Here is a 12,920-nt window from a genome sequence, read left to right as displayed (position 1 = left end):
GTCTAGAGCATCCTGTTGAACAAAGTTAGCACCCAAGTTAAGCTTTCATCACTGAAGTTGACAGTTGCTCATTTGGAATGCAGTTTCCCTATAAACTGTTTTTTAACAGTTTTTAAGAGATCATCCTGAAAATGTATCTGTCATATGTGTCTATGACCTCTCTCATTTAGACAGAATACAAACTATAATTTTAGTTTAACTAATTCTTTGGCTTATGTACTATTTCTATTACCATTATTATTACTGTGCTCTTTGGTTTTCCTAAATTTGGTGTTTCCTAAAAGGTCATTCAGAATCAGGACTCAGCTGTTGTTGGTGCTGATCAACACAAAGGCGAATGCCATCTCTCTCCAGCTAAGTTTGCATGCTAGGGCTCTGGTCAAGGAATTCTGTTTTCACTCTGTAGAATGAGATTGATTCAGTTTCCTACTTTTCCTCCTCCTTCGCAAACACTTAGTAAAAATACATGTGTCCTTAATTATTACAGCTGATCCCTTATGGTTTAGGTAGTTTAGTATATTTTCGTGTGATGCTACTGCTTGAAATAAATAGATCCTTTAGCAGTTACAGAGGCTATGTGAAATAATTGTTTGCACACCAGAACTGTGTTCTGAAAAGTGTAGTAATGACAAAAATGACTGTCTTAACATAGGCACAAAACTTTTGAAATAATTGGTGTAAAATGTCGCGTGTCTTAAAATCACACTTGTTTGGGGGGAAGAAGGGGATAAGTTTTGGTGAGTTTCACTTTTTGATAGCAATTTCTGTAAGTAGCTTCTGGCCAAAAATTTGTTCATGACACTTCAGCTTTTCACTGCTGAGTTGTGTGTTTAAAAATTCTCTAGGTATGAAGAATTTACTAAAGAAGGGTTTCCTCTGTTGACTGACTGTTGCAATACATAACAGGTTTATACACCTGGCTTCTGGGTCATTTTGTTCTGTTGTTTGTTGTAAGTGAAATTTTATATAACAAGTGTTGGTAGTGATGTGCCGAATGCCATGCACAAAAGAATTTTTATTTTTAAACTATGAGTGCTATGTATGCACTTTGTGTGCATGAAATTTGTGCAGGTATACACACGAAAAATCCCTCTCAGATATAATCTGGCAGAGGCTGTGCTCTTGTGTCAGGTTTTATATTGTAATGGTTTTATATGCAGCTGTATATAAATTCTGCACCTCTTAAGTGCAACTGTCCTTAACAGAGGTTTTTGTGCAGTGGCTGACAGATAAAATCCCTTGTTGGTAGCTGCCCCTGAATTGTGCATAGGTTTACCATCCGTGAATTAAGCCTTGAAATATTGAGCTTTATGAATTTAATAAATAGATTTTTTTTTTCAGTAAGTAGTCATTGAAGCTACTATGTGTGTGGTTGTAACAGATTTACAAAGCATGGAAATGGTAAGTTAAGCCCAGTAATAAAATTCTAATACCTTCGTGGTTACAGAGGGACTTTGGCCCTTGGAAAAAATCTGTCATAATAATAATAATAATAATAATAATAATAATAATAATAATAATAGTAAAGGTATTACTCGTAACTTGTCACAATTCTTCCATGTGAGAGAAGGCCTGGGGAGCATTGCTGCATTACATGGGAAAAGCGCTTGGCTGATATTCTGCTAGTTTAAAATACGGCATTAGTTATGATGTTTTAGGAGTTTTGCTCCTATAAGTATAAATTCTCCACTGTTAAAGAATTTAAGTTGATGTTTCTTGTGACTTAGAGATTTGCTATTGGCACCTTCATCTGTAAATCACTGGGTAGTACAATGGTTTTAATAAAGCAAGATTTCATTAATAACATAAGGTCGTATCTTGAAACAAGGAATCAACAAAGCCATCCTTGCTTCACATCTAAACAACTTGAATATTAATACTAAATGCTTTTTCATAAATAATTAAATAAGGCAAACTCAGCATAAGATAATGAATTACCCCGTGTTTCATAATTTGCTGGGCAAATAGTTTTGAAATGCTACTTTGAGTCAGCAATATTTTGCATCTATTTTCTAGCCATATCCAAATAAAAACAATTGGGTTTTCCATTTTTATAAAATAGGCTTTAAGAGATTTTCTTGTCTTTGTGCAGGAAAAACTGTCTCCTGTCAAAAGACAGAAAGACTTTTCACTTTTTTTAGTTTAATTCTTTTTTTTTCTTTTTTTTCTTTCTTTTTTTTTTTTTTAAGGTATAATATGTGCACTGCTTTTGCACATGATTTAATTCTGGTAAGGCTTTTTTCTTTGTCCTTGCCTTTTTTATTCTTCTGCCATGACTCTGTTGATTCAGCTGTTCAAGTCTGACAGATTGTGTGTTTGACTGAGCTGTCAGTAAATGTGGTTTAGATGGCTGTGAATGGCACAGTTCCCTTTTTCACTAAAAGACAAACAGAATGTCTTCTAATGCCCTTGTATGCTGAGCTGTAACTCCTACATCGTTGTGGTGATAATCAGAATATGGATGGTAATGGTTTCTAAGTGGTTATAGAATATAATATATTAGAGAATATTCTATATTATTATAGAATATAATATATGAAGTAAGTAGTGCTAGTAGCACTGACGTCTCTCCTAAAGTGCTCCATGAATGGAAAAGAAAATGCAAAGTTCTTAAGAGCAAATTTTGTACCTATTGCATTTAGCTCTTTATTTTATTCCCTTTTGCTGTTCTGGGTTGCACTGGTAGTAAATTAGTTGGGATATCAATGCAAAATATATGTTAATTTCCTTTACCTCTCTTTAGTCTTCTGCCTCAATATTCTTAAAGGATTAGAATCTATGATTACTGTATTCCAGAGTTTGTCTGTATTTTTTACTGGTGCTTTTATAAGAAGAATTAAAAGTAATCAGAGTATGTACATTTTTATGCTTTGGCACATATGCCCCAGGTACTTTTGTGATGCAGCCTACTGAGCTGAGATATTAGGAGATCTCCAGGGTATCCACAGTTGAATCAGTGGTATCCCCACCAGCAGCTGTTACCTGAATTAAATGTGTCAGCTGTACAAACAGAAACAGCAGAAGTAAAACATAATGTAGTCATTTAGGAATATAATATGAATATTTGTAGCCACAACAGAGTGTCCAAGTAATAGTTTCACGTACAGGTGAAGAATTGCTCTGTGGGAAACATGGGAAAATAAATGAGGGCATTGCAGTGTGGCTGCCTAATTAATCAATCCAGACAGTTCATTCAAATTTTAATAGTTTAAGATTCTGCCAAGTTCCTGTGGAATTCGCTGTTCCCCTCTAATTGAAGAAAATAATTTTCTTGTTAGTGCAAATAAAATAAGTAATGAGAAGGAATAGTACAGATTTATCTGCTATTCCTGTCATGGGAGTCTCTGGGCCAAGTATAGCATAACCAAAAGTGACTAGAGAAGTCTGTGACATGCGGATGAAACTCCTACAGTGCTTAAATACCATCTGTGTCCATTAGTCCCAAAAAGGACCAGACACCTAAATAAAATGTCTTCTAAAGGAGCAAAGTTCTCATGCTATAGGCCTGTTCATGTGTCAGTGAAGTACTTTTATACCGCTGCCCCCGCCAAAGTGATCGAGGTTTTCTTTGTTCTTTTTTAAGGCATGTTTCTGCATTCTTTTTGTCCCCCACCCCACCCCCCGCCATCTACAAGTTGCCTATAAAGTCACTTGACAGAGGAGCTAGCCTAGCCCTTGCTACTCTCACATGACAAAAAGATTTATAGAAAATTTTGTGCTGTATAAAGCTGCTTCATTCCTGAGAGGAAAGTGAACAGTTTCTTAGATCACTGGTAAAACTGCCTGTAGTGGTTTTAGTGTCTGTCCTCCTCAGTTTTGTCCATATGTCTCTGTCTCAGTGAATGATACAGTTCCAATTCACAGTTTGGCATTAGAGTTTTGGTTATGTGGTTAATTCTTCATCTTTGCTGTGTCTTGGACCAAGTCAGGCTTGCCCAAGCTTACATCCACCCCACAACAGAGTGCTCTGAAGCTTTTCGCTGGTTGAGGGTTTGGGCTTTCTGTTGTTTTTTTCCCTCCATATTGTGGTAATCAAATGGATGACTCTATGTGGCTATCTAAGGTAATTAATAAACTTGTTTGTGTTGATTTAATTGGCATAAAAGATACCTGTCTCAGATTTCGGGAACTACGTCACCTATTAAAAATATTGTCCTTAGTTCATTTCCTCATGTTTCTTCTAATTCAGAGGACTACAAGAACTACAAGCATCTAACACGGGAGGTGGGAGACAACCACCAGATGATATTAAAGATGAACAGAGATAAAGATTTTTTTTTAAATAAAGATTTTCTTTTCTTCAGCACTTGAACAGGTGAAAGGTAATTGTAAAGCAATGCAAAGTTTGACCTTTACTCTTAATTGTCACAAAGAATCAAGATTAAATCAAATGTTTTATTATGCAGTTAAAAGGTTTAGTTTATTTCTGTGTGAGTTGATTTGTTGTTCACAGCATACAGTGGGTACAGAAAGTGGGGAAGTTTCTCATCCCAGCACATCCAATCCCACAACTTGTCATTTTTGTATTCCCATAGTTGCATGCAAAATATCAGCATTGACAGGAAGAAAATACTGTTAACCAAACTTGATTAATTTTCTTGTAGACTCTATTTTTTTGTATAAGTATATAAATACAAGCAAATATTAAGACAGTTAAACTTGCTAAGTCAGGCTCTGAAAGGTAAGGGACTACTGACATTGTTCACTCCTGCAATTTTGATTGAGTATCCTTTGAACTTGCAGTGGTGCCTTGTGGTACAGTCACTTCAGAGCAACAGCCAGGGCAGGGGGGGAGAGAAAGGAGTGCATTCAACCTATACCTTCTTTAGTGTATAGGGTGTGAAATATGCTTCCTGAAGGAGGAATGATTAGATACTTCTCTGTGATTCATTGAGTGGCCTCAAACCTGCATCTAATACAGTGAATCTAATACAGAATGCTCTGTTACAGAATAGCCTACCTCTTTGTGGGTAGGGACCTTTCTTGCAGGTTTGAAGCCCCATTAAGAGGAGTTGAATTTGAATCTCTTTCCAGACAGCTCTTTTAAAGAACAGATTATTGTATAAAGAGGGATTATCAGCACCAGTATTCTTTGGAAAAGGGTCTCAGCTTTGGAGTCTGAAGTTGATGGAAACGTTGCCCTACTCTGCATGGAGGAAAGGATACATTTTTTTCCAATGCACATCTGGCCTATGCACTTTCTCTAGGTTTGCTTTGCTGTAGACTGTCGCACAGGGAGCCTGCTCACCCTGCTTGTCGCATGTTACATGTTACCTCATTATCTCCAGGTACTCAACCCAGATTCCAGTGTGGGAGCCAGCAGGCTCTTAGGTACTACGCTGCGCAGTCTTAGGTGTTTACACCTTAGCCCTGTTAACAACCTCGAAAGGTCTTGCGCATTGATTCATTGCTAGGCAGAAACGAAAAGCAGTATCATGTTAGTATATCTACGTCTTTTCTAATGAGCTATTGTTCCTACTGATTTAAACAGAAAAACCGAAAACAAACAGTCATGTTTTTCCATTAAAATTTATGGTATCAAATACAGCTTTAGTTTTGGTTGATAGTGTCAACCAACATGAGTAACCTTATCAAAATGCAGAATTTCTGCATTTCGTCATGTTGCAGATTAACTTACAGTGAGGTTGTATATCCTGTGTGAACACCCTGAGTGTTTCTATAAATGATATTTTGACAGGAATACAAGAACACCCAAGTTTCCATGAGGGATGCTGTAGCTACCACTTTAAGTGAGTTTCCTCTGTTGTGATCAGACCTGTTGAAAAGAGGGATTAGACAGTTTTGCCACTGAGTTAGATAGCACCCAGGTTCTGCAGAATCTGTTCTTGTTTGTGTTAGGGGAATGTGATACCTGGAGTGGACACAAAATACCCTAAGAACATATATTTGACTTCTTTAGTGTGAAAGAATGCAAAACTTGTCATATTAACATAAAAGTTCTTTTTCAACTCTTATGTCGTGTAATTTTGTTCAGCTGTATATGAATAACGTATGTAAGAATAAAAAGGAAGAGAATAAGGAAGAAATAAAATGTATATACTGCATTGGGGGAAAAACGTGTTTTGTCATATCAGTAAGTTCTCTATTGCAATAATATTACAGTGTGTTGAAATAACATACTTTTGAAGATTAATGTATATATAATCATTTTGATGGATAAGATTTTGTTTTACGTTACCACAAGACTTCATGTTACCACCAATGTGAAACAGTCAACTATTATTCAAAATAATAGATAAAAAATAAAAATACCCCTCTGTTCCTTTCTACCTGTTGACAGAGAATTTTGCTAACTAGGGTGCAATGTGCTATTTAACCTAAGTGTGCATTTTTATAAAAGTGCTTTTTTCTAGACAGATTCTTCAAATCTTGGGTTTGTTTTTCTCACCCACTTGATATTGAGATACATGCACACACGCATGCACATACACACACATATATATGTATATATGAGTGTGTGGGTATATATGAATATGCATATTTTTTAAAAAAGAAGTTCAGGACATTTCCTCTATTGTTACAGTTTTGTACCAGATAAAATCAGAATAAATTAGGTTTTAGTACTGATACAAAGTTGTTTCTTGTGTTCCTGTTAACACCGTTAGTTTTGTTTATTCTCTAATTTCTTTAAGGCATACTGAAGTTTCTCAAAGTACCTCTATTAGTAATATTCTGTTGATTAGTCTAGAGTGTATTTTGTACAAGCAACATAACTCAATACATCTTTCTTGCCTAAGTCAAACTGTGGGGTGTCTCAAGCGTGCCAGCCTCATGGACTTAAAAATGCTTCTAGATAATTTCCAGGCTTGGTGATTAAATACAGTTTATCTTTTTAACTGGATATGATGAAGAATGTAAGACAAAATTATTGTGTTAGTGAATAGCCATTACATTGGAACTATAATTATACTACATAAATGAAAGATTGCTTTATATAACATACAAAGGATATTGCTTAAGACATGCATTCTGATATTTCTTGACCGAAATGAGTTCATTTCATACACAGCTTTCTGCAGTGTGGGTAACTCATCATCTGGGGTAATGTTACTTGTTCAAGGCAGCTTTCCATGCTGTTTAGCTTTATTGAGATAGTGTACAATAACCCATTTAGGATTTTCCAAAATGTAGAGTAAGAACTGTCAGATGCCTTCAGAAAATGAAGGGAGCAGACTGAGTCAAGGTTAATGACTGTTTATTAGAGGGTAAAGCCTCCAATGTAATATAAAGGGTGAATAGTTCTCAGTGTTCAAGGGTAGCTTTATTTGATCTTGCATTAGAGTTTAAAAGTTCAAGCTGTATAACTAGGAAGGAAACCTAGAGGTAGCTTTGTTTAGCAACATTTGACTTTTAAGATACTTTTTTTGTGTGTGTGTAATTAATAAAAGATACAGCAACAAAGTCAGACATCTTGTACATCCAATGTATTTTCATGTAGAATTAGAAACAGGATCATTTTAAAAGAAAAACAATTTATGGCTTCTGCAGGGAAGACATGTTGATTTATTGGGTTTGTATTGGGTGTATGGAATCCTTAATAGTGGTGGGGAAGTAGCTGGTAATGAGTTTTTTTTCTTTCTTTCTTTCTTTTTTTTTTTTCTTCAAAGCCTCCATAGCTACAGGTAGATTCAGGAAGCTATTTGCAACTTCCAAATGTTTTCGTATTATGAGCACACATTTGCACTAACAGTCCATTTCTGAGCTGAAGGGTCCCTCATTTTGGTTTTCTCATCAAGTTATAGTCTTGAAAGATTATGATAAATTTCACAGCTCTTAAATTTACTGTTTTTCTCAAACTCTACTGGAGCCAGCATCCTGAACAGATGCAAGTTTTGCTGTGATATTCTTATTTTTTTAATACAGTTACTCAGTTCTTACAGCTCTGCACAATACCGTCCTACCAAATCATTTATACTTTGATGTGTGGAATTTTGTCATACTTAACTTGTGCTACTTATCTTTTTTTCCATAGGTATATCCGAATTGTTGGGACCCACAACACAGTGAACAAAGTTTTCCATATTGTGGCATTTGAATGCATGTTTACCAACAAAACCTTTACTCTTGAGAAAGGTCTGATAGGTAAGAGATATCACCCTTTTCCTTTTACATGAATAACTGAATTGGTGCGAACAGTTCTGCTTTGAAGACTGGCCACCACTGCATTAGAATCTCAAATTATAGCAAATCTCGCTGTGCCTCTGCTTCCACACAGGATCTCTAACTTGAGTTAAATGATACTGTAAGCTTAGAGTTAGCTGGCTTGTCCTTGTCGCTGCTTTGAAATTCTAGTTCTGTGAATAAATTAAATGATAATACAGGAATGCTAAAGTTCAAATTAAGCTAAATTCTGATGACAAAGACACTGATAATTTAGTTGCTCTGTGTTGCTGATCAGATTTTTTTTTTCTTCATTTCATAGTACAGTTGCTTTTACCTCCAGCTCAATTAGCCTGAATTTTGCAACTGGGATAGAGTAACTAGCGCTATATATTGCAGTGAAGATGGATCTGGGCATTTAGGGCCTCTCACACAGCCCAGTTTCAATTGCTGGAAGTAAACTGTAGTGTGTTGATTTTCCCCCAAAGAGTCATTGACAAATTTAGCTGTGGAGGAACATTACATTGGCTACCCTCATTCTCACAACGCCACGTTCGTAGAGTTCTGCTATTTCTGGTGCCCCAGCTAGCCTGTATAGAACTGGTTTAGGTACCTCTACGTGGTACCACGTTATTCAAGGTAGAAATCCCAAACAGACCAACAGTACTGAATTATAAACTGTGTCAAAGTAAGATTTAATATGGATTTCTTGGTAATCCAGTTAGGATTATCTCTCTCCTTTCTTCAGTTAAGCTCACATGAGAGATATCCTGAAATTCATTGGGAAAATAACTTTGTGCATCTTCAGTAGTTTTCTAGGTCCAGACTTAAAATTAAGTCTGCACCTAAGATAGACGGAAGGTAAAACTATTTTAAAAACAAGCTACAATCAGAGGGAAGATTTTTAGTAAGACGCATTCCTTTTAAGTTTTTTCTATGAAAACACCAATATCTGGCTGTGAAAAACTAGCCCAAATCCCTTCAGCCTTTTCCCCATGCATTATACAAATATCTCTGGGCTTTGCTGTGGAATTTCATGATGTCTTTTTAGAATCATGGAATAAATAAATTGACTAGCAAATCACACTTTATGTTACTGATTTTTATGTCATATGGCCTCAAAGTGTACAAGATGTCTCATAATGCAAATAGAAAGTCTCCTCTCTGTTCCAAGAAGTTTTCAAGTAGTACTGCAGTTGTTATGGACAAGAAAGTACAATAAAGAGTAAGGAAGAACAGTGTTTGAAGAAAACTTCAGCAAGATAATTAGCACAGAAACAATATATTCAGTTTGAAGAAACCCTTGAGGTAAATTTCATATTTAGCACCTCCAGCTACAAATTTATAGAAACTTCATACAAAATCACAGTTACTTTAGGCAAATTAGTGATGCATATATATGCATTTGATTCGCAGTGATCAGTTTTGTTTAGTAAATATTCAATTTAGGGCCCAAATAACACATTTGTTTTCCATTTTTTTGGATTAGATAGTTCAAAGGTTGTTTTGTCACAACAATAGGCAGCGTAGTGAGTCCATGTACGCTAGTGGAAATGTACTTCCATCATAACTGACTGGCTCTCTTCACTCCTGGGGCTCATCTGACTGTGGGAGCCTGTCCACAGAAAACGTTTCTCGTGCCTGGGCCTTGTGAAGCTCCTGTGTCTGCATATTTTGGAGCGGCATTCCTAGATGATGGTACAAAGCATCATGGGCAGAAGCAGTAATATCTCTACTGGTCTGATGTGTCCAGTGATGCTGGTGTTTTCCACTTCTGCTCAGGCATATTCCCATCAGTTGGTCAGTACAACCATGAAGTTGAGTATTTCAAAATAACTGTGATACCCTTGATTGTTTGGCAACTTTTTCCATCCTATATACCCTGAAGTCGTCCACTAGGAGCCTCAGTCAGAACTAGGATCCCTTCATTTGTTGTCTGAGCAGCTGTCAAATTTCAATGCAATGTATGGTTAGCCACCTGAAAACAAGATTTAGGGCTATGTCTGTCAGGATTCAGGTTGACTAGTGTTCCTTAGTGGGATCCGTGTGTCAGTCATTCCCTGTAGATTGCTGGCAAGAACATGCAGAAGGACATAGCAAAAGGCTAGGTGTAAAAAGCTTAAATGACAGCTTCAGCTTGCTGCAGTATTTCCTCTTACTCATGAGGGACGCTCTGGCAGACTGTTGGATTAAATCACTGACCATGACTTGATATGCCGTGACATTGTACATTTGATGTTTTTAAAGCAGTAAGCCATTACTGCATGCATTGCTTTCTTTCTAGAGCCACTGATTACTGATGGCCGTAGTCACTTCGTGTCCCTTTTCTTGACAGAACAAGCCTATAGCTGTTTGTTTTGCTCAAAAACTCATTCTGAGTACTCTGGTCTCAAGAGAAGCTCTGTACCAACTCATAACATGCTTCTTGCATTTCCATATTATAGAATATATCATGGGACTCTGAGAAACCTGGCAAGCTCTTTGATAAGGGGCATGAGGATATATGTAGAAATGGTCAGTAGAGCCCAGGTAGTCTCTAGGGATACTGAATTGTACACGTTAGGAGATTTTGTGTGGAGAGGGCACAGCACATAGTGCTGTTCTTTGAGTTCCCTGTAATGGTCCTTGCATACGTGCTTTCCTCTAGAATCCAAGGAAATCCACCGTCTCCACCAAAACCCATTGGTAGTCATGGTAAATAGGGTTTGTACTACATAATGGCAAGCATTCCATGTCAATCATGGTAGACACCAATTTGCGGTGATCAGTGGAACCATACTGTTATTTAGTGTGGATGAACCAAGCTGTTGTATATGTAAGTCTCTTGAAGTGTTCTACAACAAGCAAAGAGAAGTCTGAGCTTCTTGATATTGAAGGGATGGGAGTCAATACAATTAGCAGATTAAAAGAATAAGAATTCAGTGAGTGGCTAATTGGAAGAGAACATATGTGGACCAACTTCTGACTGTAAGTGAGGCAGCAACAGCTGGATGCATGATCTTGTAGAATTCATGGTGAGAAGGGGGCAAATGAAAAGATTCTGGGACTACTTGAGGGCAATGCAGGTGTGAAATGGTGCAAGGGCTCAATAGCTGCTCCACCTGAATTTAAGGCTATCAGTGTTACCCCTTCAAAAGTATTCTTAGCAATTTTGATCCAGAAAGATGACCTTACATTCATTTAGTGCTATTGTTACATAGCTTCAGTCGTTAATGTAAAGTAGCACATTGTCTGGCTGCCTTGAGCAAGCAAACTGTCCCAGTTCTACTTCTGTGAAAGTCCTGTGACTGTCAATAGGGTAGTTGGCACAGATTTATCTTACTGCTCTAATGAAGACTTTGAATGTCTCTCTCTCTCCAGTGACAGGATTGCGTAGAGGGAACTGGAAAGCAGCTAGGAAACTTCCACACAATATGTGAAAGTGCTGTAATTGCTTTCTGAGTATAAAAGCTTTCATTCTCAACCCTTGAAAAGCGTCGTGAGGTAGAATTACTGGATTCATTGTTCATGTAGTATGGTCTAGACAAGAGCAAACATACTACTTGTTTCTAGAACCTGTTTTATTAAGGAAATTAAGTGTTGGTAGGCAATTGAAGGCCACATGACCCTTTCAGAAAGACTCTGTGACTCTTAGCTTCTACCAAAACAACATTAAAGGTAATAACCAAGGAGTTTGTCATTTGAAATCTCATTCCAAAGAAATCAGACCACTGAGATATTTGTTTAGGGATATTTAAGAGTAGTTATTTAATTTTCGTTAGATCTATTCCACTTGATCAGAAAGCTGTATATGTAGGGGGTAATTTATCAGATACATTATTACAGATACATAGTATCTCTTTAATGACTGTCACTGTAAGCTGAAGATTAGAAGGCTGGTAAACTAGTAATAAAAATGAAGTGTCATTTCATACATTAGATTGATAGCCACAATTTTATGTTGCTGTGTTTTTACATACAAAGTTTTCATGACAAACCATTAACTTGACTTACTACATTTAAAAGTTTATATGGAAGATTATGTGTACAGTTACAGGATACAATACTGCATGCAGTACTGATATAACCTGTTGGCAATTGACTAGCAGTTCTGAGCTAAAACTAGCAGGAAATACTCCTTCTAGCACTTTCTCATGTTTTAGTCTTGGTTTACAGTTCGTTGTTTTGTTAAATGAAGTGGCATAAATGAATTCAATCATATGAAGTTATTCCCTAATACAGGTGTTAGGGTTGAGATGTAATTTTCCTTTTGGTATATTATTGTTTGTCTCTAAATGTGTGTGTAAGTTAATAATTCTACAGACTGGAATCACTACAGTTGACATAAATATCTCATTTAACATGGACATAAATATTTTTAAAATCTGAAAACAAGACACTCTTCACTTTTAATGAACTTCAGCTTCTGAAATTTTGAATGGTCTTTAGTCATTAATGTTTACTTTGAAATCCAAAACAAATTAAATAAAAGTTTTCACAAGTGACAGATGTATTTCTTTGGATACAGATCCAAGATCCAGTGTGATACAATGCTTTGTAAAAGCTTCTAATCTGCCCAGTGGCATGAGTCTACAACAGTGGGAAGAGGCTTCTTCTGTACAAAGCCTCATTTGAGTTTTTGTTCGATTTAGTTTTTTGGTCCCTAGTGTGTAGGAACCTGTGCCTCTCTTTTACTTCAATGGGAAAAAAATTGATAGCCTCACTTAGTCGAGTGTTTAAAAGAATTTTTTTATATTGTTATCAGTCCTCACAGCTGAGGGGCTGTCAAGGACTATTGCAAGCACAAGGGTTTTGAGTAG

General features: G+C 36.6%; 1 protein-coding gene across 1 annotated transcript in view; it reads left to right on the top strand.

Annotated features, from left to right (window-relative positions):
• Positions 1–12,920, top strand: part of BTBD9 (BTB domain containing 9) — a 145,644-nt gene that overhangs the window by 76,855 nt on the left and 55,869 nt on the right. Inside the window, exon 8 of the mRNA XM_026122935.2 lies at positions 7,994–8,103. Coding sequence (XP_025978720.1) covers positions 7,994–8,103 — 110 coding nt within the window. The remainder of the gene's footprint in view (positions 1–7,993; positions 8,104–12,920) is intronic.

Source organism: Dromaius novaehollandiae, chromosome 3 (genome assembly GCF_036370855.1).
Source record: "Dromaius novaehollandiae isolate bDroNov1 chromosome 3, bDroNov1.hap1, whole genome shotgun sequence".
NCBI classification, from domain to species: domain Eukaryota; kingdom Metazoa; phylum Chordata; class Aves; order Casuariiformes; family Dromaiidae; genus Dromaius; species Dromaius novaehollandiae.
The sequence above is the reverse complement of the archived record's forward strand: the minus strand, read 5'-3'. Positions and strand labels throughout refer to the sequence as shown.